The sequence below is a fragment of the Arvicola amphibius genome, chromosome 7, assembly GCF_903992535.2.
Source record: "Arvicola amphibius chromosome 7, mArvAmp1.2, whole genome shotgun sequence".
NCBI lineage: Eukaryota > Metazoa > Chordata > Mammalia > Rodentia > Cricetidae > Arvicola > Arvicola amphibius.
Genome location: NC_052053.1, coordinates 116,352,057 through 116,379,667, shown reverse-complemented (window position 1 = coordinate 116,379,667; position 27,611 = coordinate 116,352,057). Strand labels below are relative to the sequence as shown.

The window sequence follows — 27,611 nt, the reverse complement described above, 5'->3', positions numbered from 1 at the left end:
GCATGCCTTAAATCCCAGCACTTGGGAGGCAGAAGCAGACAGATTTCTGAGATTACAAGAGGCCAGCCTGATGGACAGAGCAAGTTCCAGGACAGCTAGGGCTACACAGAGAAACCCTGTCTTGGGGAAGAAAAAAAAAAGGTCGTCCTCAGATTTCTACCGCTGTGGCACTCATGCACCGGAATTCACATATATGTCTCTCTCTCTCCCCCTCTCTCTCCCTCTCTCTCCCTCTCTGTCCCTCTCTTTCTCTCTCTCTCTCTCTCTCTCACACACACACACACACACACACACACACACTAAAGTAGCACAGTAGTCACTGGACACTAGGAAGAAGGGATAGAGAGGAAGGTACCAAAATATAGCTGAACAAAGTCCCAGTGTTCTTTACCACAATTGAGTGATGACAGTTTACAATTTATTGCATACTTTATAAGAATTAGAAAAGTCTGAAGGTTTCCCACACAACGGAATGTTGAAGAAATGAAAATGCTAATTAAGATAATCTAATAATGACTATACAGAGGTATTGAATTATCACACTCTACTTAAAAATTTGTACAATTATGTGTCAATCAATCAAAAAACTTAGGCCTGGCATGGTGGAGCATACCTTTAATCACAGCAGAGGAAGGTGGATCTCTATGAGTTTGAGGCCAGCCTGGGCTACATAATGTGTTACAGAACAGCCAGAGATAATATAGTGAAGCCCTGTTTCAAAAAAAAGTCTAATTTTTACATTAAGCTTTCTGGGCTTTACTAGATTTTAAAATAACCAAGAACACAGAGAAAGTTATAGTTTATTGGCATATTGGCCTAGCACAGTTCAATTCAGATAAAACAGAACAAAGCAGTTTATTTAAAGAGTTGAGTATAACAATTAGATGTTTCTGTTTTGCCATCATCTGATTGTGTTCATGCAAGTACAATCACAGTCAGCACCATCAGAGCACCTCCATGACAGCACCACCGTCCTCAGTGACGTCATACCATGCATCTGCAGCACGGCACACAGAACTCATCGTCGCACTTATCTGCTTTAGCAATGTAAACATCTGCTACAAGTAAACTTTAAAGGTAAAACTGAATGATATTAATCAATAAATCAAACAGAACTATCTCCACATGACATAATTAAACATTATATAATACTGTCTCAGTAAGAACCACAAATTAATAAATTTCACAAGGAAACAGAAACTAAAAGTGAAAACTCCAAAAATAGTGTTACAAAAGGATACAATGGGAAACTTATCTAAGAAGGGGAAACAACCAAATGATATAACAAAAACAAAATGTGATTAATAGTTACAATAATCTTTTTACTGCAAAGAATTTCTTTAATCACCCTAACAACATGCTTTATTTTTTTAGCTTTCTTAAAAAAAAATTAGTTAGTCACATGAGTTGGGTACTTTGTGGGAATTTCACATTTAATGTCAGCAGTGAGGTTGTAACCTCACTCAAATTTTTTAGCTCTAAATAACTTTTGCAAATAACCAAAAAATTAAATTCCCTTCATAAGAATTACTACTATAAAGTCAAATAATTCCTAAATAAATCACAAAAATAAATCTACCTTAACAAAATACAGAATAGGGTATACATGTGTGCTTAAAAAAATCAGAACTATTACTTAACAAAGAAGCAAACTGTTCATATATCATCACTACTAATTTGTTCCTTTCTGGCTGCTATTAAATACTCCCTAACAGGCCAGTGAGGACTCAGTGCCACTTTGGACCTGTCTGCACACACAATTAGTGGTGTCTGCACCACAGGGCAGGCCATGCTAACTCTTTAAACATAATTAAATCAGAACGACCTCAAATTCATAAAACCAGTTATAATACTGTACCAAACAAAACAAACTTGTTCTCATTGCTCTTATTATACTTCAGCTTAATCTACAATCATCAACATTTTTTCATATGTCGCCTCAAATCATACTGACACAAAACAGATTTAGAGAGAGATTTCTGTTGTTTCCACAGATAAATGGAAAAAGCAAAAGAAACTGGAGTAGAATTTCATCTTGAATGTCTACCATGTCTGGCATGTCAAGCCGCACTTGACACAGCAAGTTTCTTCAAATGATCCATAAACACTTGTAAGCTAACGTCATCGGTGAGAATCGGTGCTCCAGACTCCTGACGGAAAAGAGAAGGATTTGTGATTAAAGCACACGGTGGCACTAAAGAATGAACACATAAAGCTCTACAACAGACAAGGAACTCACTTTTAATAACGTAATGGCTACCGGAAGGCCACGGTTCCTGAGAGGGAACTCGTCTAAACCCCCAGGACATCCTGAGTAGCAGGACTGGCTGCTCCCACAACTTAAGTCTCTACTAGGAAATGGACCATCTCAGGATGGGGCTAGTTTCCACAAAGACAAGTATGACGGTGCAGGATTCGGGCTTTCAGATGGCCTGACCTGCAGGGGATGCAGGGAAAGAGCCACCAGTGCTGGTGGAAATGTGTGCCACCATAGATACACTGCAGATGTTCTTCAAAAACACGCCTTAATATTTTCATTGATGTGTGAACCAATGAAAATGTCAGCAATTCCTTCAAGCAACAAGCAAAACCGGAGCTGCCATATGATCCCGCTGTCCTGGCTCCGAGTGGTACTCAAAGGATCTAAGTCCCACCACAGAGATGCTTGATGTTTGCACACTCACATTTATTACTGAACTATTCACAATACCTAGGCTACAGAACTAGCCAAGATTTCTATGAACAGATGAACAGATACATAAAAAATTTGGTATGCATGCACGATGGAATATTATTTAGATGCAAAGAAATCATGACATTTGCACAAAAAAATGGATGAAACTTGAAATTACTATTAAGAAAAGTAAGCCAGACACAAAAACACACACAAACACATTTTCTCTCTCACATATAACCTAGGCTTGAGAGGGAGTGTGTGTGTGTGTGTGTGTGTGTGTGTGTGTGTGTGTGCGTGTATTTGTGTGCCTATGAGGTTAAGACTAGGAAGGAGACAGTGAGAGAGGAAGAAGTTATTTTAATGGAAGAGTACTGCAATAGGGTATATTTGACATGAAAGCAGAAGGGGTACTTAGGGCAAGAAAAGGGAAGAAGACATAGGGGACTGAAAAAGGAAGAAAGACAGGGAGACAAATTAGAATAAAACTGAGGGCTCTAACCTCTACATGTACTGTGGCATGTGTGCATACACGCACACCCACATATCCCAGTTACAAAATTTAAAAACAAAAACAAATAAAATACATCCGCGACTAGACAGCGAGGCTCAAGCTCTCCGTCACTGAGGACCTGAAGCACTGCACAAGTGTTACAGTGATGCCCTCTGCAGGCCATTCACGGAGAACACTCACACTAGAGCTTTGCAGGTGTATGCACACATATGTTCTTTTTATTAGTATTATTAAAAGTCATCATTAAAAGTCTTTTTCCCCCACAGGCCTGACTCACAAGCCAGGATCTTGTTTCTATATTTTGATTATTCATCAACGGGTTTCTATTTTCAGAAGCAAAGATATCCTGTTGTTCAAATTTACACTTTTAAAACCCTGTTTCTGGGAGGTAATAATTAAACTCCAGGTCCAAAATAGGTTTTTTTCCTTTTGTTAAATAGTGGGGGGGGGGGGGGGAAGGACCACAGTGTCCCAAGGTCGGAAGACAACTCTTGAGTTGGTTTTCTCTTGTCTCTTTGTAGAACCAGTGGATTGAACTTGGGTTATGGAACTGTCCCAAGAGCCTCTACCTGTGGAGCCATTTAACCAGCCCCAATGTAATTTTTTTTTTGGTTCTGTCTTTGGGTTTTGTTTTTGTTGTTGTTTTTTGAGACAGGGTTTCTCTTTAGCCCTGACTGTCCTGGAACTCTGTAGAACAGGCTGGTCTTAAACTTACAGAGATCTGTCTGTCTCTACCTCCTCCACAGTGCTGGAATTAAAGATGTGCGCCACCACCACCACCCAGCTCTGTGTTATTTTAAGAGCTACTTTCCATTGATAACAGTGAAAACTAATAGTCAATGTGTACTAGGTATCATTGTCTGCATGGAGCACATATAAATCTTACACTCTGCAGACAGGAAGTGATAGCAAAGTTTTGTTTTTAGTTTACTTTCTTAACTATATCTAAGTTTTCTTACTCTGGGATCTAAAACTAAAACCAAAACTCAGTTCTCAAAATTAAGTACAGTAGAAGACTGGCTGATGAAATATTCTGTGTCTAAAACTCTATTTCTTAGTATTACACTTGGCTTCTTGCCCCTCCAGCAAAATGGACGTGGGTGAAAGACGATACTGATAATGTATATGTATACTTAGTCATAAATCCTCTCATACAGTCATGCCCTTCCCACACTCCCAAGATTGAGTTCCTTTCCTTACTAAAAATATCTCCCCATCTTTCATGACTTTTCAATCTTGGATTTGATGTATGTGCATCACAAAACCTAAGACAAAAAAAAACCCTAATTCCAAACCACCTCCACAGATCTCCCATACACTGGTCTCTGCTCTCCTGACACAGCAGGGATAATACAATAATCAGTCACACAACCGTAGGAGAGGTCTCAGGGACGCAGTGAAATGACACCAGTCTGGAGGTGGGAGAGAGCGAGGAAACAAAACCACAGAGAGGACGTCAAAGCAGATGAGCTTTGGCTAATTTGAATAAAAGGTCAAAATGGTAGCTTGCTTTGTTTGTTTGTTTGTTTGTTTGTTTGAGGCAGTAGCACTAGTTCTCCTGGGACTCGCTCTGTAGACCAGGCTGACCTCAATCTCACAGAGATCTACCTGCCTCTGCCTTCCAAATGCTGAGATTAGAGGCGCGTGCCACCACCTCCCAGTCAAAATGGTAGCTAACCACAGAAAAGATATTTGGGTAGAGCAGGAAGAACCCACAGTAACAATATAAAGAGTAACTGATATCATATGTAATTTAGTCAAGAGTGTTGATTTTAGAGCTGACTCCCAGGCCACTATATCAGAAAGACTAGTCTGACCACTGTGAAAATGGAGTAGCTGAAGTCTTGATATCTCTTAGCAAGGAGTCCCGGCAGTCTGTGACAGGAGTAGGAGGGCCTGGCCTTGCATGAGAGGGAAGGGTAAACGAAACAGACAAAATGAACGTGAGGAATCAGCGATGAGGGAAATGTTGTAAATGACTAGCTTTGAGCCTTGGGCATGAAGAGACTAGAAAGGTGCTCTGTGGAAACAGAAAATCAAGAAGGTCAAGCTAGTGTATAAAAGGAGGTAAGGTCAAGGCCTACCATGTCCATAGGAAATTCAAGTCTACAGCTCATTTTGAAGCCAAACTAAAGATGAAAGCTGAAGCCATAGAACGGATGCAGTCACCCAGAGAAACCATCAGGACAAGTTTGGCACAGTTCTATAAGCAAAGGGATGTGCTCGCGTGATTGCTAAGTTTTAGAAGGAAAAAGACTGTGGTGGGCAGGGCTGATAAGAGTGGGCTCGTTAGAGCAGCTGCTGCAATGAGGGCTCTTAGCACCAGGCAATGGTGCCTGTGGGCTTCCGGCTTGAGGTCTTCCCTGAACAGCTAGTTATTATTCCTCCCATCCTGTGTCCCATAGCTAGTCAGTGAGCACCAGTCTACAATATCAATATCAAAAATCAGTATTTTCCTTTCATTCTTCTACTTACTGGCACATGTTCTCCCAAAGATGTGGGCTCAAACCTCCAACTTACATTGTTCCCCTATCAACTATTTTTAAGATAGTTAGGAAGAAAGTACAATAAGCAGCCACATGTGAACCTAAATTCACTGGTTGACACTGAGCCATGCTGGCTTTATGTTTTTAAATTTTCCCTTTTCTTTCCTACTGAATCATTTCTGAAAGTGTGAAGACATCAAGACATTTTACCACTAAATGTATCCAGATGTATCTTCTAAAAGTAATGACAAACATCACATAACTCCAAAACTATAACCACACTCAAGGAACTGCATTAGTTATCTGACAGTCTGTGCAAACTTCACAGTGCACCACATTCACGCTTACTGTAGCTATCCCCTCCATCTCATCCAGGATGCAGTCAGGATTCAGACTGTGTACGAAGCTGCCCTACCCTGGAGTAACGCAATTCCTGCAAATTCCACTGAAGTGCCATGAAAGCTCCTTTGGAACTACGTCCTGAATCAACTCTCAGTGTCACCTTGCTTCATCCCTCCTCGCTTGCATTACTTCAGTTAATACCTGCACAGGTCTAAGATTCAAATTTGCTCCTCTGCCCAAAAGCTTTCAGTAACCGTCAAGTAAAGACAGCTCAGTCTTCACCCAGGCATTCAATTTACCCCACAGTTTTAAGACCTACAGCTCATCTCTACATACACCCTATCACCTTAGCCCATACTTTCTGCTAGCTGAGTTCCCTGTTCAGCCATCTCCACCTATGGAGATAAAAGCCTTCCTTAAAAGCCTTCCTTAAACTCACGGTCTTCTGGCTGAGCTCTTTCCTCCTCATACACCCTCTTCTGTCCCTCCAGCTCTCTGTAGTCACACTTTGCATATTCTGTCTGGTCATTGAGGCAGCTCATCTCCAGTACTGGACCAAGAGCTCTCAAAGGTGGGGCAGGCCGTCGTCACACCCTGAAGTGCTAGCACAGAAGCCCACGCAGACTGGATAGTCTATGAATGCTGGCATGTTTGCTTCTCCTTCTTAAACCAGAATCCTTGGGCTCTCCTGGCATCCTGTGGTCTTCTGTAGCTCAGAGTTACATGTTACACTTGAATTATCATATGCATGTCTTATAGACGTGATTGCTTTTGTCTCCAGTGTATTGGTCCTAAACTTGGAATCTGAGGAAGTTTTACATGTCAAGGTTACTTTTTTATTTTCTAAGGTAGTACCAAATGCTTATTATATTTTCTATTCTTCTCTTATATTTTCCCACAGAAATCATCATTAAATACACAGGGAAAATGTAGCTTTTACTGAAATAACTAAGAAGACAAAAAAGAACTTATTTCTGAGACTGTCATTCACACTTACCTGTCCCCAGGCATACATGTTATTATGAGTCTGGGAGGGGTTGACTTTGGAAAGGAGGAAACGTGCCTTAAAAGCAAATATAAATAAATAAATAGTTAGATAAATAAATAAATGAAAGTGCCGGTCAGAAACAGACTTAGTAAGAAAAGCTACATCAACAAACCATCTAACATCAACTTAACTGAATATATTGGTAATTCAGTAAAATTTAACATGTAAAAGGATTACATTTCAAAATGCACAGGCCACAATATAAATAATGTATTCTTTCAACAATACATATTATAACAGTCATAAAATAATAAACCACTGAATCCCAAACTCAGCATGTAAGAATTATATATACAGGACTAGAGAGATGGCTCAGAGGTTAGAACACTGGGTGCTCTTCCAGGGGACTTGGGTTGGATTCCCAGCAAACACATGTGACTCAAAACCATCTGTAATTTCAGTCCTAAGGGATCTGATACCCTCTACCCACTGCCTTTGGCACTATATGAATGTAGTCTACAAATGTAAATGCGGGTGAAACTCCCAAACACATGAAATAAAAATAAGTTTAAAAACCGCTTTAATTGTAAACATAAGAATTATGTTAAAATAAGTCTGAAAATACAGGATTTACCAACTAGTCTGAAACCTCATAAAATGATGCAAACAAAAAAAAAAAACATGAAAATCTACATTCTTTTACTTTAGTGAACCTCAAATTTTTTAAGCCACAGACAATAACTTAGGTAAAATTTTATTCATCCCTACTACAGCTCATCATCATGAAATCAATCAATAAGTAAATAAAAAAGGAACATAATACATATTAAGATACTGATGAGTGAATTTGTCAAAAATTTTAATTCATCCAGGCCAGGGAGGAGAACTAAGCTGTGGACAGCAGGATGTCCTCTCATTCCAGCAAATTACAAATGATCCCTGACCTGTCACATTTGCCTATTGGCTCTTCATATGCACTAGACATTGCTCAACTAGTTTGATTCTGAAATTGTGATACTTAACCTGCTACTAGTTATTGATGTTTTTTATGAATAGTGCCCAATAGATGAAGAAAGATTTGCAACCTCAAATTTTCCACCCCTTGGAATTTGAATAATAAATTTGTTTTTAACTAAAAAAAAAAAAAAAAAAAAAAAAAAAAATTTAATTCATTTTCAAAGAACAAAAGCAATCTAACCCTGAAATTTAGAACCATACAAAATCTTTCCCTGCTCTTAAGCAGCACTAGTCCTAGGTAAGAAACCTAGAATTCAATTACTAACACTGGTTGGGTTGGCTGGGTTACAAATATAACCTCAGTATCCAGGAGGCTGAGGCAGAAGAAATGTTCAAGGTCAGCCTGAGCTATACAGAAAGAAAAGAAAAGAAAAAAATCTTAGCTTCATCATTTAATGTGCTTCCTTGGCTACAAATAATATGTCTTAACTCTATTACATATAAAGTAGAGAAAGCAACAGATTGGCATGAGGCGCAAATGAAGGAGGCATGGAAAATACTTGCAAAGTCCCACTGCATGATAGCTCATATTATAAACACAGTAAAACTAAGTGACACTGTATCTAAAGTTGCTGGATATCACTGTGCTAGATACTAGGGACAGGACAATAAGCAGACTATGCCCTCCTCTTATTTATGGAGCAGGTAAAATGTGTAATAACTTAAAATTAGAGTGCTGTTATGCCTGCGGCCAGAACAACACTGGCAAAATTTCACGAATGCGTGCTAGGCAGCCCTAACCTGACCATGCACATGTGTGTGCATAGATCTATTCGCTGCTCTGAACTCTAAGAACTGTAAAGCCCTTTTTTTTTTGATTTTGGTTTTGGTTTTTCCAAACAGGGTTTCTCTGTGTAACCAACCACCCTGGCTGTCCTAGAATTCATTCTGTAGATCAGGCTGCCCTGTCACTCACAGAGATCCGCCTGCCTCTGCCTCCCTGAGTGCTGAGATTAAAGACATGTGCCACTACACCAGCTCATAGAGTTCTCTTTAATGCCACAGTGCTTTCCTTTAACCTGATAAGTAACTTTCTACAAAACTGAAACAAATTACCAAAACTTCATATTCATAGGCCTTACCAGTAAACAACTTTAAGAAAAGTACACTAAATTATTTTTCAAACTGTTGTTATGTTCTTGCTAACCTACAGCTGGCACATTGTCAGGATGGCACACCATGGCTGCTCTAAGAGCTATGGTGGAAGCAGAACTAAAGAATGTGGCTGTTTTAGACAACTAGGCAATAACTGTATTGCTTTGTTCTCAAAGCACTGAAAAAACTGCCTTCACTTCCTGTCTCCTTCCCTTGCCCTCGGCCTTCTGTGGCAGCCTGCTCAGTTATAATCAGAACAAGCAGCAGCATCTCACTGCAGCCTGCATGCAACACAGCACGCTCCTCACCTGGCTGCCACCGTGCTCAGTGTCGATGTATCTCGGCATTGGAAATCTGGAGTGAAGAATCTCCTGTGCGTCATCTACTGGGGCTTGAAGAAGGTGCCGGAAGTTTTCATATTCTGGCATGTCCTGGTATCCTGACTTCCGCCACTGTGCTATGGTCTAATTTGAAAACAATTAAAGGAATTATTTTAAATTTCTTGGTAATCTAGTTCTTGAGTAGAATCTTCTTCAAAGGAGGTTATCTTCGGAAAAGAGAATAAGATAAAATACTTCCACATACCTCAGTTTCTAAAGTTATTTCAGTAGAGAACATTTAAGTAAATATAACTAAATATAAAATTAGCATAGTTCTTTCCCAATTTAAGAGTAAAACAAAACCAGGACTGGAAAGGGAGGGGGAGGGGAGTTAACGGAGGGGAAGGGAAATTGGAGGTGGGGAGGAGGCAGAAATTTTTAATAATAATAATAAAAAAATTTTAAAAAATCAAAAACAGGAACAATAAACACATCTTGTAGCCTCAGCTGCTCAGAAAGCTGAGGTGAGTTTCCTTAAGCTCAGAGTTTAAAACCAATGCAGACTATGAGGGAAGGAAGGAAGGAGACCATTATAAAAAATGGTTTAAAGAAAGTAAAGTCAGAGTAGGCATGATGGTGCATGCCTGTAATTCCAGCACTGAAGAAGCAGAGGCAAGAGGATCAACACAAGCTTGAAGCCACCCTGGCCAACCTACTAAGTCCAAACCAACCAGAGTACAAAGTATGAGCATGTGAACTGAAAACAGAAGGAACAAAAAGAAATATAAAGTAAAGCTATACTGTTTTTAAACCTAAAATAAAAGAAATAGAAATGTCAGGAAAACATTAAAACACTATCATATCAAATTAATATTCACTAAAATATATCTTTCCTTTTCTGTGAGAGGGTTTCTATTGAGACTTCCTAGAGACTTCAAAAGTAATGACTTTCAAGAAATCTTTGCCGATGTATTTACATTCTTTGTTTTTCATTTGCTGTTGTTATTGTTGACAGAGCCTCTCAGTATAGTCCTAGAACTAGCTCTGTAGACCAGGCTGGCCTCAAAGTCACAGAGATCTCCCTACCTCTACTAAAGGTCTGAGATGAAAGGCGTGCACCACCATGCTCAATAAGAGTTACATTCTGATCAGGAACAAGAAAAGGTTGTCCACTTTCTCCATATCTATTCAATATAGTTCTTGAGGTCCTAGCTAGAGCAATAAGACAACAAAAGGAGATCAAGGGGATACAAATTGGAAAAGAAGAAGTCAAACATTGATATGATATGATATGATATGATAGTTTGATAGTTTAAATAAGCGACCCCAAAAATTCTACCAAGGAACTTTTACAACTCATAAACACTTTCAGTAATGCAGCAGGATACAAGATTAACTCAGAAAACCAGTAGCGGGCTGGAGAGATGGCTCAGCGGTTAATAGCACTGACTGCTCTTCCGGAGGTCCTGAGTTCAATTCCCAGCAACCACATGGGTTACTCACCACCACCTGTGATGAGATCTGGCGCCCTCTTCTGGCCTGCAGGCATACATGCAGACAGAATACTGGATACATAATAAATTTTTTTTAAAAAAAGTAGCCCTCCTTTACACAGATGATAAATGGGCTGAGAAAGAAATCAGAGAAATATCACCCTTCACAACAGCCACAAATAGCATAAAATATCTCAGAGTAACTCTAACCAAACAAGTGGAAGACTTGTATGAAAAGAACTTAAAATATCTGAAGAAATAAATTGAAGAAAATATCAGAAAATTGAAAGATCTCCCATGCTCTTGGGTAGGTAGAATTAACATAGTAAAAATGGCAATATAACCAAAAACAATCTACAGATTCAATGCAATGCCCAATAAAATCCCAGCAAAATTCTTAACAGACCTTGAAAGAAAAATACTCAACTTCATATGGAAAAGCAAAAAAAAAAAAAAACAACATGATATCCAAAACAATCCTGTACAATAAAAGAACTTCTGGAGGCATCACAATCCCTGACTTCAAACTCTACTACAGAGCTACAGTACTGAAAACAGCCTGGTATTCCTGGTATGAGGATCAATGGAACCGAATCAAAGACCCAGATATTAATCCATATACCTACAAACACATGATTTTTGACAAAGAAGCAAAAAATATAAAATGGAAAAAAGAAAGCATATTTAATAAATGGTGCTGGCCTAACCCCACATCAGACAGAGGTCTGATCTCCAAAATATACAAAGAACTCAAAAACTTGGTCACCAAAAGAACACATAATCCAATAAAAAAAAAAAAAAATGAAGTACAGACCTAAACAGAGAACTCTCAACAGAGGAATCTAAAATGGCTGAAAGAGACTTTTCTCAACATCCTTAGTCATCAGAGAAATACAAATCAAAACAACTCTGAGATTCCATCTTACACCTGTAAGAATGGCCAAGGTCAAAAACACTGATGACAACTTATGCTGGAGAGGCTGTGGGTAAAGGGAACACTCCAACATTGCTGGTGGAAGTGCAAGCTGGTACAACGCCTTTGGATGTCAGTGTGGTGATTTCTCAGAAAATTAGAAAACAACCTTCCTCAAGACCCAGCAATACCACTTTTGGGTATATACCCAATGGATTCTCAATCGTACCACAAGGACATGTGCTCAACTATGTTCATAGCAGCATTTTTTGTCATAGCCAGAACCTGGAAACAACCTAAATGCCCCTTGACCGAAGAATGGATAAGAATAATGTGGTACATTTACAAAATGGAGTACTGCACAGAAGAAAAAAAAATATCTTGAAATTTGCAGGCAAATGGATAGAGCTAGAAAACATCATATTGAGTGAGGTAATCCAGACTCAGAAAGACAATTATCATATGTACTCACTCATAAGCGGTTTTTAAAAATAAAGCATAGAAAGCCAGCCTATAAATCATAATCCCAGAGAACCTACACAACAAGGAGGACCCTAAGAGAGACATACATGGATCTAATCTACATGGGAAATAGAAGAAGACAAGATCTTCTGTGTAAATTGGGAGCATGGGGACTGTGGGAGAGGGTTGAAGGGGAGGGGAGAGGCAGGGAGGGAAGCAAAGAAAACTGTAGAGCTCAATAAAAATTAATAAAAAAAAGATAAAGTAACAACCTTTAAAAAAGTTACATTCTGATAAGAGACATAAACTAAACTTTACTAATGATAGCAATAATGTTATAAAGACAATGCATTGTAGAAGGGCAAATGTATCCATCCACTTTTATATTAACTAAATGAGTCTACAGGCATTTTATTTAATTTACAATTTTAAGGCTGGTTTAGAATCCAAGTTATCTGAGTCAGTCAATGTGTAATCTGTATAATTTTATATTTTGCATTTCAAAGATTAATGTACTTTAGACTTCCTCAAATAACAAAGTTAAAGCAAAAATTACCATTAAAAAAGAAAAAAGAGAAATCCTGTCTCTATTATTCTTTCTAAGATATAAGGTTCATTAGAAGCTGGTATCGATTAAAAACAAACGAAAACCAAAAAGTAGTGGCTGGAGAAGTGGCTCCGTGGTTTGGAGTACTTTGCCGAGGGCGCAAGTTGAGTTGCTAGTACAACATCAGGCAGTTCATAACTGCCTGTCTGCAGCTCTTCTAAATCCATTAGCACCTGCACTCAGGGGTGCATGGGGCCCAAAGTAAACACTCACACTTAAAAAATAATAAGTCTTAAAAAATACAAAACAAATAATTTAAAAAATTTTTGAGACAGAGTCTCACCATGCAGCCTGGCTGGGCTGGAACTTGCTATGTAAAGCAGTTTGGCCTCAGACTCACAGAACAGACTTCCAAGCGCTGGATCAAAGACATATGTCACCAAGTCCAGTGAATAAATCCTTTTCTAAAATACTGGATAGTGTTATTTAAAAGGATATTAGACGGCCACCTGTGGTGGCTAACACAGTAATCCCAGCATAGGAGGTTGAGGATGGAGAATTATGAGTCCAAGGAAAGGCTGGGCTATCATATCAGTGTGTCAGCACCCAGTCAACCTCTCCAATAAATAAATATAAAATAATTTACAAGTAAGACAACTAGAAAAATAAATACATTTAAGTTATAATATACACTACAAGCTCAAGCACGGATCCAGGGAAAATAAACATGCCTTCCAAACTGCCCATGGCAATATTTTCATACATGGGGGATATACTGAAGTACTGGCTAAATGAATAAATGCAGGAACAGACTTCTGCTAAATACCCAAATTAGAGCTTAACAGCTATCCACTCTTTTCTTCCAGCCCCTCGTCACTTCAAAAAGTTATAAATTTCCATTTATGCCTTGTGAGTTTTCAGGTTATACTGAACATGTAGAAAAACGTTTAGAGCCAGGCGGTGGTGGCACACACCTTTAATCCCAGCACTCGGAAGGCAGAGGCAGGTGGATCTCTGTGAGTTTGTGGCCAACCTGGTCTACAAGAGCTAGTTCCAGGACAGGCTCCAAAGCTACAGAGAAACCCTGTCTCAAAAAAACCAAAACAAAACAAAACAAAAAACAAAAAAGAAAGAAAGAAAGGAAAAGGAAAAGAAACCATTTAGATTACATTAGTAATGAAAAGATAAGTTTGCCCATTGACAAAACTGACTTTTCCCTCTGATTCTTTAGGTGAAACTAAGAGAGTTATATGTCCATGTTTATACTTTCATAATACTGTGCTATGTATGAATTTATTTGCCCACTAGTGTGTGAACAGAACAACAAAATAAACACAAGCAGGCTAAGTTAGATTGATGCCTAAAATCCTATACCACGAAGAAGCACATTTATATATATTTTTGTATATAAATCCCCGAGAGAAGTGCTATGGATTTCAGGTACTTTTATGTATTTATATGTATATGTTATAGGTATGAACAGATTCATATTAAGATACTTTGGGGAATGAGAACCAAGTCTAAACACAAAATTCACTTAGGTTTTAAAGACGTCTTATGTCTAAAGACAGTACTTGCATTTCAAATAATTTTGAGCATTAGGGCCAGGAAGATGGCTCAGCGGGTAAAGGCAACTGCCTCCAAGCCTGATGACTTAGACTGCTGCCAGGGACCCACTAAGGGAGGGAAGAACTGATTCCCACAAGTTACCCTCTGACCTCTGCACATGTGCGTGCATTCCTCTCTACACAAAATAAACAAAAACTAATTTTATTTTAAAAATTTAAATAACTATGAATGTACTCAAAATGTTTAGATATTGAAATACACTAAATTTTTAATTTTGGGATTAGACAGTCAACCTGCATCTTATTATAAATCAAGGCTTATCATGGACTAAATATGAATCACATATTAGACAGGAAGAACTTTCTAGAGAAAAAAGATACTACATACATAACTTTAAATGTCATTGTCTTACCTCACCATGATAAATCAAAATCTGGAAAAATGTGTCCATGAGAAGAATACGATCTGCAAGAATGCTGCTGCTATCCAGAAGAACTGGCTGAAAGGAAGCAGTGATAGATAGGAAGGTTATCATCTAAGTTCTTTGAATTTTTGTTTTAAATTTGCATATAAGGTATTAGCTATTACAGCATTATCCAGCAAAGTGTGCTTTTGTAGCTACGTCTTCTTCTTCATATTATTTAAATTTTAAATTTATCAAACATTACCTGACATTATGAATTTTCAATAGATTCTAATTTTCTAAAAAATCTCTCTAACACTGAAGTAACAATTTTAAGAATCAATGTGCCAGGCATGGCAGTACACAACTTTAATCCCAGCATTTGGGAGGCAGAGGCCAGGACCTTTGTGAGTTCCAAGCCAACCTGGTCCACATAGCAAGTTTCAGATTAGTCAAAGCTATATACAGAGACTCTGTCTTAATAAATAAGTGAATGAATGAATGAATGAGTGAATGAATAAGTAAGATAACTAAGGAGACATCAAAGACAGTCCCCAAGCCTGATGACAATAACACTGAGGGAAAGAGGAAGGCTTGGGATATAAGAAATTTAGGGTACATGAGAAAACAGCTCTGAATATGAAATAGAGCATCCTGAATTGGTTACAAGTTTGATTAACACATAAACCAAGATAGCAACCAAAGCTATAGGTTTAGACTGCATCATTTAGAGAAACTGAAGGTAAGGAAAATGCAAAGACTGAGCCCGTGTCAAGTAGAGAGGCGTACGCCTGTCATCTCAGCACTTGGGAGGCTGGAGCAGGAGAAGAGTCCAGGCCAGTCTAGGCTACAGAGTAGGAGACTGTCTCAAAACAACAAAAAAGAATAACTTCTTAATCTCTTTTTAAGACTTGGATTTAGAAGTCTAAGGGGGAGAAACCAGAAAAACGAGACTAAAAAGTCCTTTGTGGGTAGAAAGAAGACTGAGAAGGAATAGTAGCAAAGTCTTTGAAGGAAAGAGCCCTCTGCAGAGAAGTGCTGTTGAGAATTCGTTGGACACTGTCCAGCAAGTTTGCTGCACATAAGCTGAGAAGAGAATATGAGGTCAGAAAGTACAGACAACAGGGCTGGAGAGAGAACACAGAAGCTAACAGCACTTGCTGCTCTTCCAGAGGTCCCGAGTTCAGTTCCCAAACCATTTATTGATAAATAAATCTTTATCTAAATAAAGAAAAGTTACTATGTTAATTAGAATGGCCCAGATAGAGGAAGAAGAAAAACTGGGAGAGAAAGAGAACCTAAAAGAAAAGCATCAGGCAAATGCAGTTACACAATGGCTAGGGCTGATCAGGTACAGGTGCTCAAGCTGGAGAACTCCAGTTCTCTTCTAAGATTCTACAGCTATCAGGTGGAACAAGTAATAACAAGCCAGGCATGGTGGAACACACCTGTACTAGGGAAGCAGAAGCAGGAGGATCTCTGCCTCAGTGCTGGAATTAAAGGCAGTTATATAGTTTTAAAGGGTAAAATGAACAATTCAAGTTATCATAAAGAAATCTATTTATTTGATAATGATAAACGTGTGTGGAACAGTTTCCCAAAATAGCTGAGGGTGCCTTTATCACTCTTCCAAATCTGTACCTTTATGATCACTGTAACATATGTTCTCAAAGGACCAGAAGAAAACAAGACACATGAAAACAAGAGACTCGACTGTGACAGCTTGTCCTCTCAGACAACAAGCTACGAAGCCAGCCATCTCCTCCAGAACCATGGTCATTTCAGAGCCTTCAAAGACTAACCATAAGCTCTAGGGAGCTTTGTCAACCAAAAGCTAAACACAGCCACCCGAGTATATTCTATAACAGATTTGTATTATTTAATGATATAACTACCACACCACCTACTATAAAGGGAACACACGCAAGTATTTTTAAATTAGTATCTTACAATAATAATTTAACAAATTCCAACTTCATTTCAAAACAATGTTGTTTTCACTCTCTCATACCACACGTCACAGTCACAGGACAAATCATCTCTTTTTCCTCTTACCTCTGGGGGGCCACTAAAAGAATAGGCATACAGAATGGGCTGAATCATGATTAGAGACTGGGTCAGATCTTGACGCATGAAATGGTGACGATAATACGAACTCTCATCAGGACTATTATTAAAAACTTGCAAGAAAGGAGATCTTCTTAAATGAAACATAAACTACAAGATAAAACAGGTGAGATAGCTTTTAACTGATTTTAATATGGCGATAGCAGTTTTCTAACAAAACATTGCTTATATTATTGTGTCACATCAGCAACACACAAAAACACATTCTGTTAAGAATATACTAAAGTAGAACTAGAGAGATGGCTTAGCGGTTAAGTGTACTTACTAATGAATTCAGGGGTAAGAGGCTTTCTATTACCAGAATCCACACTGGGTGGTTCACACCTCCCTGTAACTTCATTTCAGAGTATCAGAAGCCCTGACCTGTGCAGGCTATTGTACATACATGGTGCACATAAGCTCATACAGACACATACATGGGCATTTAAAATAAAAAATTAAATGTTTTCTTTAAAATATTCTAAAGTATATCCCAAGAAAGCTTATCCTGATATTCATGAGCTATGTCTGGGCTGGTGAAATAGCTCTGTAGTAAGAGAGCTTGCTAGGCAAGTTTGGGATAGGAGCTCTGCTCTGGCACCCAAATAACGAGCTATACGAGAAGGTCAAGGCATGCCTAGGCTGGAGAGCTTGCCTCACGAAGACAAAAAAAAGGGGAGGTGGGGCTGAGCGGTAGTGGTGCACACTTTTAATCCCAGCATTTAGGAGACAGACACAGGTGAATCTCTGAGTTTGCGGCCAGCCTGGTCTACAGAGTGAGTTCCAGGACAGCCAGGGCTACACAGAGAAACCCTGTCTCAAAAAAAAAAGAAAAAAAAGGAAAAGGAAAAGAAGGAAGGAAGGAAGGAAGGAAGGAAGGAAGGAAGGAAGGAAGGAAGGAAGGAAGGAAGGAAGGAAGGGAGGGAGGGAAAAAAGGAAAACATTATAAGCTGAAGTTCCAGGACAAAGGTTTTTTTTTTTTTTTTATTTTTTATGTATACACTGTTCTGACTCCATGTATGCCTGCAGGCCTGAAGAGGGCACCAGACCTCATTGCAGATGGTTGTGAGCCACCATGTCGTTGCTGGGAATTGAACTCAGGACCTCTGGAAGAGCAGTCAGTGCTCTTAACCGCTGAGCCATCTCTCCAGCCCCCAGGACAAAGTTTTTATAAGCAAAAATGAATTTCAATGAAGCACTAAAGATACAAGTATATAACCCCAGCATTTGGAAGACTAAGGCAAGAACATGACAAGTTCAAAATGAACACTGGCTACAAAACAAGACCCTGTCTCAAAAACAGGGAGGGGGCGGGGGGGGGGGGGGGACACGACAGACAAGCACAGAGATGGTAAAGGATCTGTAAGGCAAGTTAGGCTCACGTCTCTCACTTGGTACAGCACTATAAAACTGTTCTCAGATGATGAATATCCCCCAGATTACATCATTAGTAAAATGACTCTTTTGGCATTGCTGTAATTAGAAGCTCTTACTTCAGATGGCCCGCTAATGGACATTAGCCTTGCTTGCACCCACAGCACCTTCAGCTAAGCCTTCAGGCACCACAAACAGTGACTATTTATAAGGCTCATACAGGGATATTATATTCTTTTCATTAACCACAGAGCATAAAATTAATTGCTGGGTTATCCAAAAAATTACCAAACTAAAAGAATAATCTAATAAAATAAATGCATAGATGATTATTAAAAGATAAAATAAGAAAAAAGATGAAACTCAGTGCTATTGGTAACAAGAGAAAAGAGCCGTTCTTTGACCTGCTTACCTGTGGATAAAGGGAAAATGTTTCTGAAAATCGGAAGGAACTTGGATCATCCTTGTGATATTCTCCAAACTTCTGACACTAAATAAAATAAAATATTTTCGATTTGTTTCTAATAGAATAAAGAAAATTCTGCACATAAATATTCTATTTATAAAAAAGTTGCTACTTTTTAGGAGTCAGATATTCAACATAGGGTAAAGTTGAAATATTGCATATTGACTTATCAAGAGATTAATTACAACCAAAAAACATTTGAATTTCAGAAATGCAATAACTCACTCTAAAGGTTTATATTTGTTTTAAGTAAGTGACTTCTGTAGCAAATAAAGATTATGAAAAGGCCAATGGGATGGGCAACAAAGCTTCCTAAGACTATCAGAATATCTTTTTCAATACTGGCCAAGGACAGAAAGATACACAACCAACACACCACAGCAGCTACGAAAGTAAGGTGTTAGTACAAAGTTTGCCATACTTAGAGTGCCCAAAAGAAAAAATAAGTTTAATAAAGAAAAGAATTTACAAAAGCAAAATTAGGATAAAATAAGGTCACTCGCACAGGTATCAGGGAAGCAAGTAACGTACAAGAATATGGCAAAAGGCATCTAGCTGCCTTACTACAACAGGCAATGAACTTTAACTACCAGCCTCTCTTTGTCAAGCAAAAACTCTCTGCCCTACAGGCCCATGTGTTAGAGGCTTGGCCCACCAGTCACAGCACCAGTGGGGAGGAAAAGGGCCTAATGGAAGGTATTTTGATTTCTAGGAGCATGCCTTAAAGAGTGCTTTCTGCCACAACACCACAGGCCAAGGATCATAAATCAAAAACCCGAAAACTATGAGCCAAAGTAATTCCTTCCTGTGCTGTGGTGAAGCAAATGTAACATATTTGGATAAAACCATTCTCAGTTTTGGACACCATACAGCTAAGGCACAAAAAAATGAGCAATAAATGTTTCACAAAAAGTAGAACAGTAGTTTGATTGTACCAGCCTTCCTCCCAAATGACCTCCACTAGTCTCCTCTTGATAGGAATCTCCACTCCGTCTACACCCTGCCCTCTGGCCGAGCTGCCTTACTCTGTGTACGCGTTGCAGAATGTTTAGTGTGTGGCTAAGAGCTGGCTAGACACAGTGTGAAAACTGATGTTTTGTGCCCAGTACAACTATCTTGTTTGGTTATTCACTAGACCCTTTTGATTTTTATTAGTGTTTCTCTTTTTAAAATATAACAGGTAATTACAGCAGTTTGTGAAGGTGAGATATGAGATAGAAAAGAAGCCTAACCCTGCTAAGAACTCTTTTAAAACTTGCAATCCTAAGTCTTGCTTGCCATTCACTTTGACAGAAGTGAGTAGAGCGCTGCTCTTTACCACGAGGTCCCATCCTTTGAAGAGTTGGTCCTGCAGGTCTCCCCACCCACTGTAAAGGACATTCACTGCAGATGAAAGCTGACTAGCTGAGAAAAGTACAAGTCTGCTTCTTACCAGGCGAATGAGCTGTCTGTCCAGCCATCTAAGCACATCTGGCCCTTCCTCTGTTTCTGCTCTGTATATTGCCAGCCGGGCCATGAGAATGGCAGCTGCTTCCTGGTCAAAAGATGCAGCAATGTTTTGGATTTGAGTTTGAGCATCTGCCCAGCTAAAGAAATAAGAAAGCACAGAAGTATAAATGAATTATATAAGACCACAGTTGGCTGCCACACAGAGCTACACTTAGAGAATATAAAACGCCTCCTCAATATTTCAAGATTATAATACTACACAAGTTAATTAGCATTACTAAAACATCACAACTAGCTGTTCATTATACTGATTTTCCTAAAAAATAAAACCAAACCTTAAAATATTTTCTAAAATAACTCTAAAGGAACATCTCCAAACATATTCTTTAGGACATCAAGACTTTTATAGTAAAGATAATAGACTATGTATGGGTCAGGAGGATGGCTCAGTGGGTAGACACACTAGCACAAAGACCTACAACCTGAGTCCAAGTGCCAGATCCCATAGCGTGGCAGGAGAAAACTTACTCCTTAAAGCTGTCCTCTGACCTCTACCTGCAAACAGTGACCTGTGTATGTGCACACATACTTACACAAATCAAGATTTTTTTAATGAAATAGTATGTGTGAATGTATGATATAAAAATCCTGATGGTGACATCATTCTTAAGAACTCTTCTACAAAATTAAAGTCCATATACATGCACATAAGCACACACTATAGACAAAGAATACCATATACGTATGTTTAGACATATACTAACTTCTACCAGTCTTTATCTTTTTTAACTTCTTATTGATTTTTTTGTGGATTTCACACCATGCACCCCAATCCCACTCATTTCCCCATCCGTTTGCATCCACCTTCTGCCCTTGCAACCCTTCCCCCAAAATAAAATAAAATTTAAAAGACAAACAAAAAATTTCGACATGGTAGCTATAACGTGTCACAGTGAAGTCACAAAGCACACTTTTAGTCCACACATCTTTAGTTGCAAATGTTTGTTGCAATGAGTCATTGCATGGGTTCAAGGCCTCTGGCTTCTGCTACACTATCAATACTAGACCCTCACTGGGACTCCTTTTGGTTATCCCGTTGTTGCCCTGTGTTGGGGAGATCCTGCAGTTTTGGATCTGCAGGACTGGCCCCCTCTTGTGCTCCAGCAGTTCATAAATGGGGTGGATGCCAGGATTGGCCAACTCATAGCTCTGGATCTGGGCCTGGGTGGTAGCTGAGTTGGTCAACCTGCCAACTCTCTCGCATCCTCACCACCACGGTGAGTGAGCTCTCTATCACTGGCCCCAGCTGGCTCACTCAATGTCACAGGCAGCATATATGTATGTGTGTGTGTCGCTACTGAATAACAACATTTGATTGTCCCCATGGAGTAATGTAAATAAATTTGTTTACTTATCTATTTCTACTTTGATGTTGTTACTAATTATTATTTAGGAGTGAGTATATGTAAATGTGTCTGTATATGTGTGGGTGGGTGCCTGCGAGGTGTTAAGGAGGCATTAGATCCCCTGAAACCAGTTACAGGCAGTTGTTAGCTACCTGACATGGGTGCTAGGAACTGAATTTGGGTCTTCTCCACAACAGCAAGTGCTCTTATCTACTGAGCCGTTCCTTCAGCCCTTGGTTTGTTTGTTTTTTGAGAAAGTTTCATGTATGCCAAGCTGGCTTAACTCCATCAGAATGACCTGAATCTCCTGATCCTCCTGCCTCTACCTCCCAAGGGCTGAGATTACAAGTGTGTGCCACCATATCTGGTCATAATAAACACACTTTTAAGTGTGTAACTCAGGAGCACTTCTGTGTGCATGTGTGGTTGCACATTTGTGCATTGGATATGGAAAGCAGGGAAGTATCTCCCTGAGGAGTCGTCCTCAGAAGCCAGGCACCTTGTTTTTTGAGACAGGATTTCTCACTAGCCTGGAGGTCACCAATCAGACTAGACTAGCAGGAGAGAGAGTCCCAACAACGTGTCTGTCTCTGTCTCTCAGAGCACATGGGTCCACCACATTCAGTTTTTCTCCATGGGTTCTGGGGACCAATCTCAGGTCTTCATGCTTGCAAGGCAAGCATTTTACCAACTGGGCTATCTTCCCAACCCTGAGGAGTACATTTCATTTTGTTTTGTTCTTGGTTTTTGAGACAGGGTTTCTCTGTACAGCCCCAGCTGTCTGAGGAGTACTGTTTAAAAACTGCTATTGCACTTATCACTGACTATTCTACAAAATAAAAGAAATAAATCACAAATAAACCCTTAATTATAAATGTTTATTTTCTAGTCATAAACGTTACCCAAATAAGAAACCCAGCTTGAGAGTATGACCTACAGTCCTCTAATAAAAATTAAAATTAAATTTAAAAAACTTACTTCCTAGCAATTGTGGTCACTCGGATACGCCTCTGCCCACTTGAGTGCTGATACTGGGTCACAAATTGGACTGCACCTCGTCCTCCTTGAGGAATTGGAGCATTATGCTGTATAAAATAAAGAAGCAAGAATAAAATCTAAAATTACTATAGTGATGTCACAGTATCAAAAACTATATCTTCTCTAGCACTAAAAAAAAATCATTCTAGGGCAAGGAAAAGTCTAAGGGCTAAAGAGATGTCTCAGCAGTTAAGAGCATCAGGCTTCTACCCCACTTTCCAGTCATCTCTCAGCATGCTTCCCCTCCGCCCACCCCCAACCCGAACCCTCAGTTTCCCATGCCCACCCACCCCTAGTCCAATGGAGAGAGGGGGAGGAAATATTCCCATTTATAATAGTGAAAAATACCTACAAATAAATCCAAACAAAGATTAAAAAAATAAACAAAAACATAAACAAATGGAAAGATATCTTTGTTCATGGACAGGAAAAATCAGTATTTTTAAAATGTCCACACTACCAATTCAACCTACAGATCCATTGCCAATTTATCAAAATACCAATGACATGGTTCACAGAACTAGAAAATAAATCCTTCAATTTATATGAAAGATTCAGTGTCTTAGTTTAGTAGTTGCTTACCCTCCAGTATTAAAAAGCAGCCAGATATGGTGGCATACACTTTTAATCCCAGCACTTGGGAGGCAGAGACAGGCGGATCTCTTTGAATTCAAGGTCAGCCTGTTCTACATAGTGAGCTCCAGAGAAAAGAGCTACATGCTCTGTCTCATAATACCAAAAATCTATTTTTTTAAAAAAATGTAGACAGTCATACCTGGTTAACAACTTCAAAATACATGGCTAAGGTTGTAGTGGGACTGAGTCCACATATCTTCCACTGACAAGTGCCACCTGTTCCAATCTCCTACAAAAATAAATCACAGGGTGCTTGAAAGAACATTATTTATCATTTCTAGGAGGAAGAAAAGCAGAGATAAGCCTCCATCCAGTAAGAAAAACACACAGCGTTCAGATTTATTAAATAAGTGTTAAAAGCTTTAAAAATTTAAACACCATAATCACAAACACATAATTAAATATAATTTTTACATGACAAAAGATCATTAAAATGTTTGCTGAGTAAATTAAAAGAATACAAGGCATTCTGAAGCACACACTATTTAATGAAGGATTAATCAGTAACATTATCTTTCTATCCAACCTTCCTATCTGTGTAAAGAGATTCTATATATATGTATATATGACTAGGTCCTAGCACCAGGATTATAAGCATTCTAAATGTCAAGAAAATTTAGATACAAATGTTTATCATAAAAATGGCATATAAATTTATTTTTTTGTTTTGTCATTTTCAAAAGCTGATTATCTATTTTGTGTTGTCTTATCATCCTATCTACAACGACATGACTGTAATTTTGGAATGCATCAACAGACAGAGGGGGAAAAAAGGAATTGAAACTTAAATCTCTCTGATTTGGTTGTTCTGTTGCTAATTTTGGTGACAAAAAAAACACTTGAAATTAATTCTGGCTTTCAGAAACCTAAAAATTTCCAAGTCATGAGAATTCATTTAAGAGCACACTAAGACAAGGGATAGCTTAGCCACATAAAGTACAGCACTGGTGGCAGTGTATGGGAAATAACTACACATGGAAGTGCAACGGAAACTCAACCACACAACAATTTTAAAGGAAAACTAGAGGTTTCCATGATGGATCTGTTTTGTGCTAGCCTAGAAATTGACTGTATTTTTTAAGACAAACATTACTTACATTTTCAGATACGCAAGGTCCTTTAGAGTTAAGAGACACACAGGGTCCAATAGCTCCTGAAATCTTTATTTCCCTTGAGGTCTGTAAATAAGAACATGGTACATTTGTTTCCCTCAAAAGTAAAGCCAGGGCTCAAAAGACGGCTTGAGTGGACAAAGGTACTTGCCACCAAGCCTGGCCGCCTGAATTTGAATTCCAGGGACTACATGGTAGAAAGAAAGAACCAACTCTTCTAAGTTGCCCTCAGACCTCCATACAAGCAACACAGCATGTGCATGCGCATGCACACGCACGTGCATACACACACACACACACGCACACACGCACACACATGCACATATACACACAAAAAATATAGAAAAATTTTTTAATAAATTCAGATGTTTATAAGTGTTTAAGAATGTAAGACATTCTTCCATATTTAAATCTCAAAAGTCAGTGAAAAGCCAGGTATGGTGGCACGCAACTTTAATTCCAGCACCTGGAGACAAAGACAGGCAGATCTATGTGAGGTTGAGGCTAGTTTGGCCTATATAGCAAGTTCCAGGACAGCCACAGTTACATAGAAAACTTATGTGTGGGAACATTTTACCTGCATGTATGTCTGTGCACCACAAGCATGCCTAGTGTCCATAGAGACAAGAAGAAGGCATTGGATGGCTAGAAACTAGAGTTACAGGCAGTTATGAGTTGATGCTGAGAATCATATCTGAGTCCTCAGGAAAAGCAGCCAGTGCTCTTAACCACTGAGCCATCTCTCCAGCTCCAAGACCAGTCTCTCTTCAGTTTCTCCTTCTATCAAATTTAAGCTACTATGTTGTCTTGCAAATAAAAAATTAGGAAAGGCTGGGACTGTAGCTCAGTGACAGAGAGCTAGCTTAGCATTGAAACAATCCTTAGGTTCAATTCCCAGCACTGGAAAAAAAAAAAATCTGCCTTGCCAGGCATGGTAGCACATGAGTCAAATGGATCTCTATGAATTTAAGGAAAACCTGGCACACATAGTGAGTTCTAGGGCCACCAGGCTATACAAGTGAAACAAGGGTTCTCATTAGCCCTCAAACAACAGACATACGCATCTCCAATCTACAAGCAGTTCACATAATTAATACTATGGTTCCTATATTTCAGCAGAAACCATCCACTCTCACAAGACATTCTTCTCAAACATCTCATGTTGATGCTCGCCTTCACAACTCCCCTCACATTGGGCTACTGAACAAAATTCCTTTTCCTCTCATGTTTCAGAAAATAATAAAAGCCACACTCCCCTGCTGTTTTGTTTTAATTTTTGAGACACAGCTTTCTCTGTTTTCCCTGGCAGTCCTTTGTAGACCAGGCTGGTCTCAAACTGAGAGATCCACCTGCCTGTGCCTCCCAAGTCCTGGGATTAAAGGCGTGCGTCACTATACACCACTCTCGCTTCTCTTCCTAAGCTACAACCACTTTCTTTTCTACTGCTAGTTCATCTGATCATATACATTAATCTCTCTCGCTCAAGATGAGGTTTCCCTAATAACAAGACCTGTAACTAGACGTTTCTCTCCCACCCACCAATTCCCAAATTACCACTCTGAGGCTTAATATTAACTACAAACTGTTTGGCCTATTAGCTCAGGCTTATTATTAACTAGCTGTTACAACTTAACCCATTTCTATTATTCTATATTTTACCATGAGGCTTGCTTCTCCAGCACTTACTGGCATCTCCCAGACTCCACCTTCTTTTCCCTGTATCTGTGCTTAGATTTCCCCACCTGGCTTTATTCTGCTGGGCTATTGGCCAAATCAGCTTCTTTATTAACCAACAGCAATAAAACATTATTCACAGCATACAGAAGGGCCTCCTACATCAAAAACTTCCACCTTACAGATACAATCATATCTCTACCATCCTACTATCATCCTGATTACATGGTAAGCATTCAATAAGATAATGTTAATAAGAAACATTTTTTGAAAATTCAAAATCAGTGTTTTTATAATATCCATGTAATTCACACATAGCTTTACAAGTGTTTTAAGTCAAAATTTGAAATTCATGATGGAATTTCATGTTCAGCCAACACTAACCACAAAACTAAAGAATAATTTCCTTTCCTCTGCCATTATAAAAACTAACACACAACTGGACAGTGATAATATGTGTCTTTAATCCCAGCACTTGGGAGGCAGAGACAGGTGAATCAGATCTCTGAGTTTAAGGCCCTCCTGGTCTACAGAGAAAGTTCCAGGAGAGTCGGGGCTACACAGAGAAACTCTGCCAAAAAACAAAACAAAACAAAAACCCCATACACACACCAAAACAAAAACTAACATATGCTGGGCATGGTGTTGTACACCTTTAATCCTAGCACTCAAGAGACAGAGGCAGGAGAATCTCTGCATTTGAGACAGTCTAGTCTACAAAGTGAGTTCTAGGACATTCAGGGCTACACAGAGAAAACCCATCTTGAAAAATAAGACAAACAAATAAACAAAAACTAACGTATAAATTTAGTATAAAATATATATGTAATGTTTTAGTGCCAGGCATAGTAGAACACATCTGCATGGCAACACCTGGAAAGTTGAGGCAGGAGGATCAGGAGTTAGAAGACAAACTAGATGAGACCTTATCTCTAAAAAACAAAAATATCCAATATAAGAAACTTTACTTACATGACTCTCCTTCTCTAACCATTATTAGGAACGATCCCAGTCTTGTATACTCTTAATGACACCTTTTACTGGGAAACAAAATCTCTAATTCAAGGTTCAAAGTAACCATTATTTTTAAAGTACATCTGAATTTGACTGATATTTTAAAGTTACCATTAAGCCTACAAGGTTCTCACCTGATAAACATCACACGTGTCAAGTTTGGGTTCTTACCTTTATTTCTAATGTGCCACCAAAGCCCATTTTAAATTGTCCATGGATATCTTTGGTGAAGACTCTTTGAAAAGTCTGCTTGAATAAGGAAGTGTTGAAAGAGTCACCCATTACCATGTATCCTCTGCACAGAAAAGGCAAATAAACATACAGAACACAATTAACTGGGCTCATGTGTTACTAGAAAAAAAATGACTTAGACTATGAACAAATAGTAAAGACATTCCCCAAAACAAATGTATTTAACACTATTTTCATTAAAAATTCTAATTACATTGATCACGTTGTGTATATGGGTGTGCACACAACATAGTGTGCATGTGAAGGTCTGAGAACAACTTT

At 38.8% G+C, this 27,611-nt stretch overlaps 1 protein-coding gene across 1 annotated transcript in view; it reads right to left on the bottom strand.

Annotated features, from left to right (window-relative positions):
- Positions 1-782: 782 nt before the first annotated feature.
- The window catches only part of Sec23a (SEC23 homolog A, COPII coat complex component), a 46,670-nt gene continuing 19,841 nt past the window's right edge, over positions 783-27,611 (bottom strand). The window contains exons 10-20 of the mRNA XM_038337151.1: positions 27,270-27,393; positions 24,396-24,476; positions 23,438-23,527; positions 22,603-22,709; positions 20,202-20,355; positions 18,716-18,793; positions 16,879-17,040; positions 14,833-14,919; positions 9,425-9,580; positions 7,014-7,079; positions 783-2,150 (exon numbers count right to left, since the gene is read on the bottom strand). Coding sequence (XP_038193079.1) covers positions 2,061-2,150; positions 7,014-7,079; positions 9,425-9,580; positions 14,833-14,919; positions 16,879-17,040; positions 18,716-18,793; positions 20,202-20,355; positions 22,603-22,709; positions 23,438-23,527; positions 24,396-24,476; positions 27,270-27,393 — 1,195 coding nt within the window. The 3' untranslated portion in view covers positions 783-2,060. The remainder of the gene's footprint in view (positions 2,151-7,013; positions 7,080-9,424; positions 9,581-14,832; positions 14,920-16,878; positions 17,041-18,715; positions 18,794-20,201; positions 20,356-22,602; positions 22,710-23,437; positions 23,528-24,395; positions 24,477-27,269; positions 27,394-27,611) is intronic.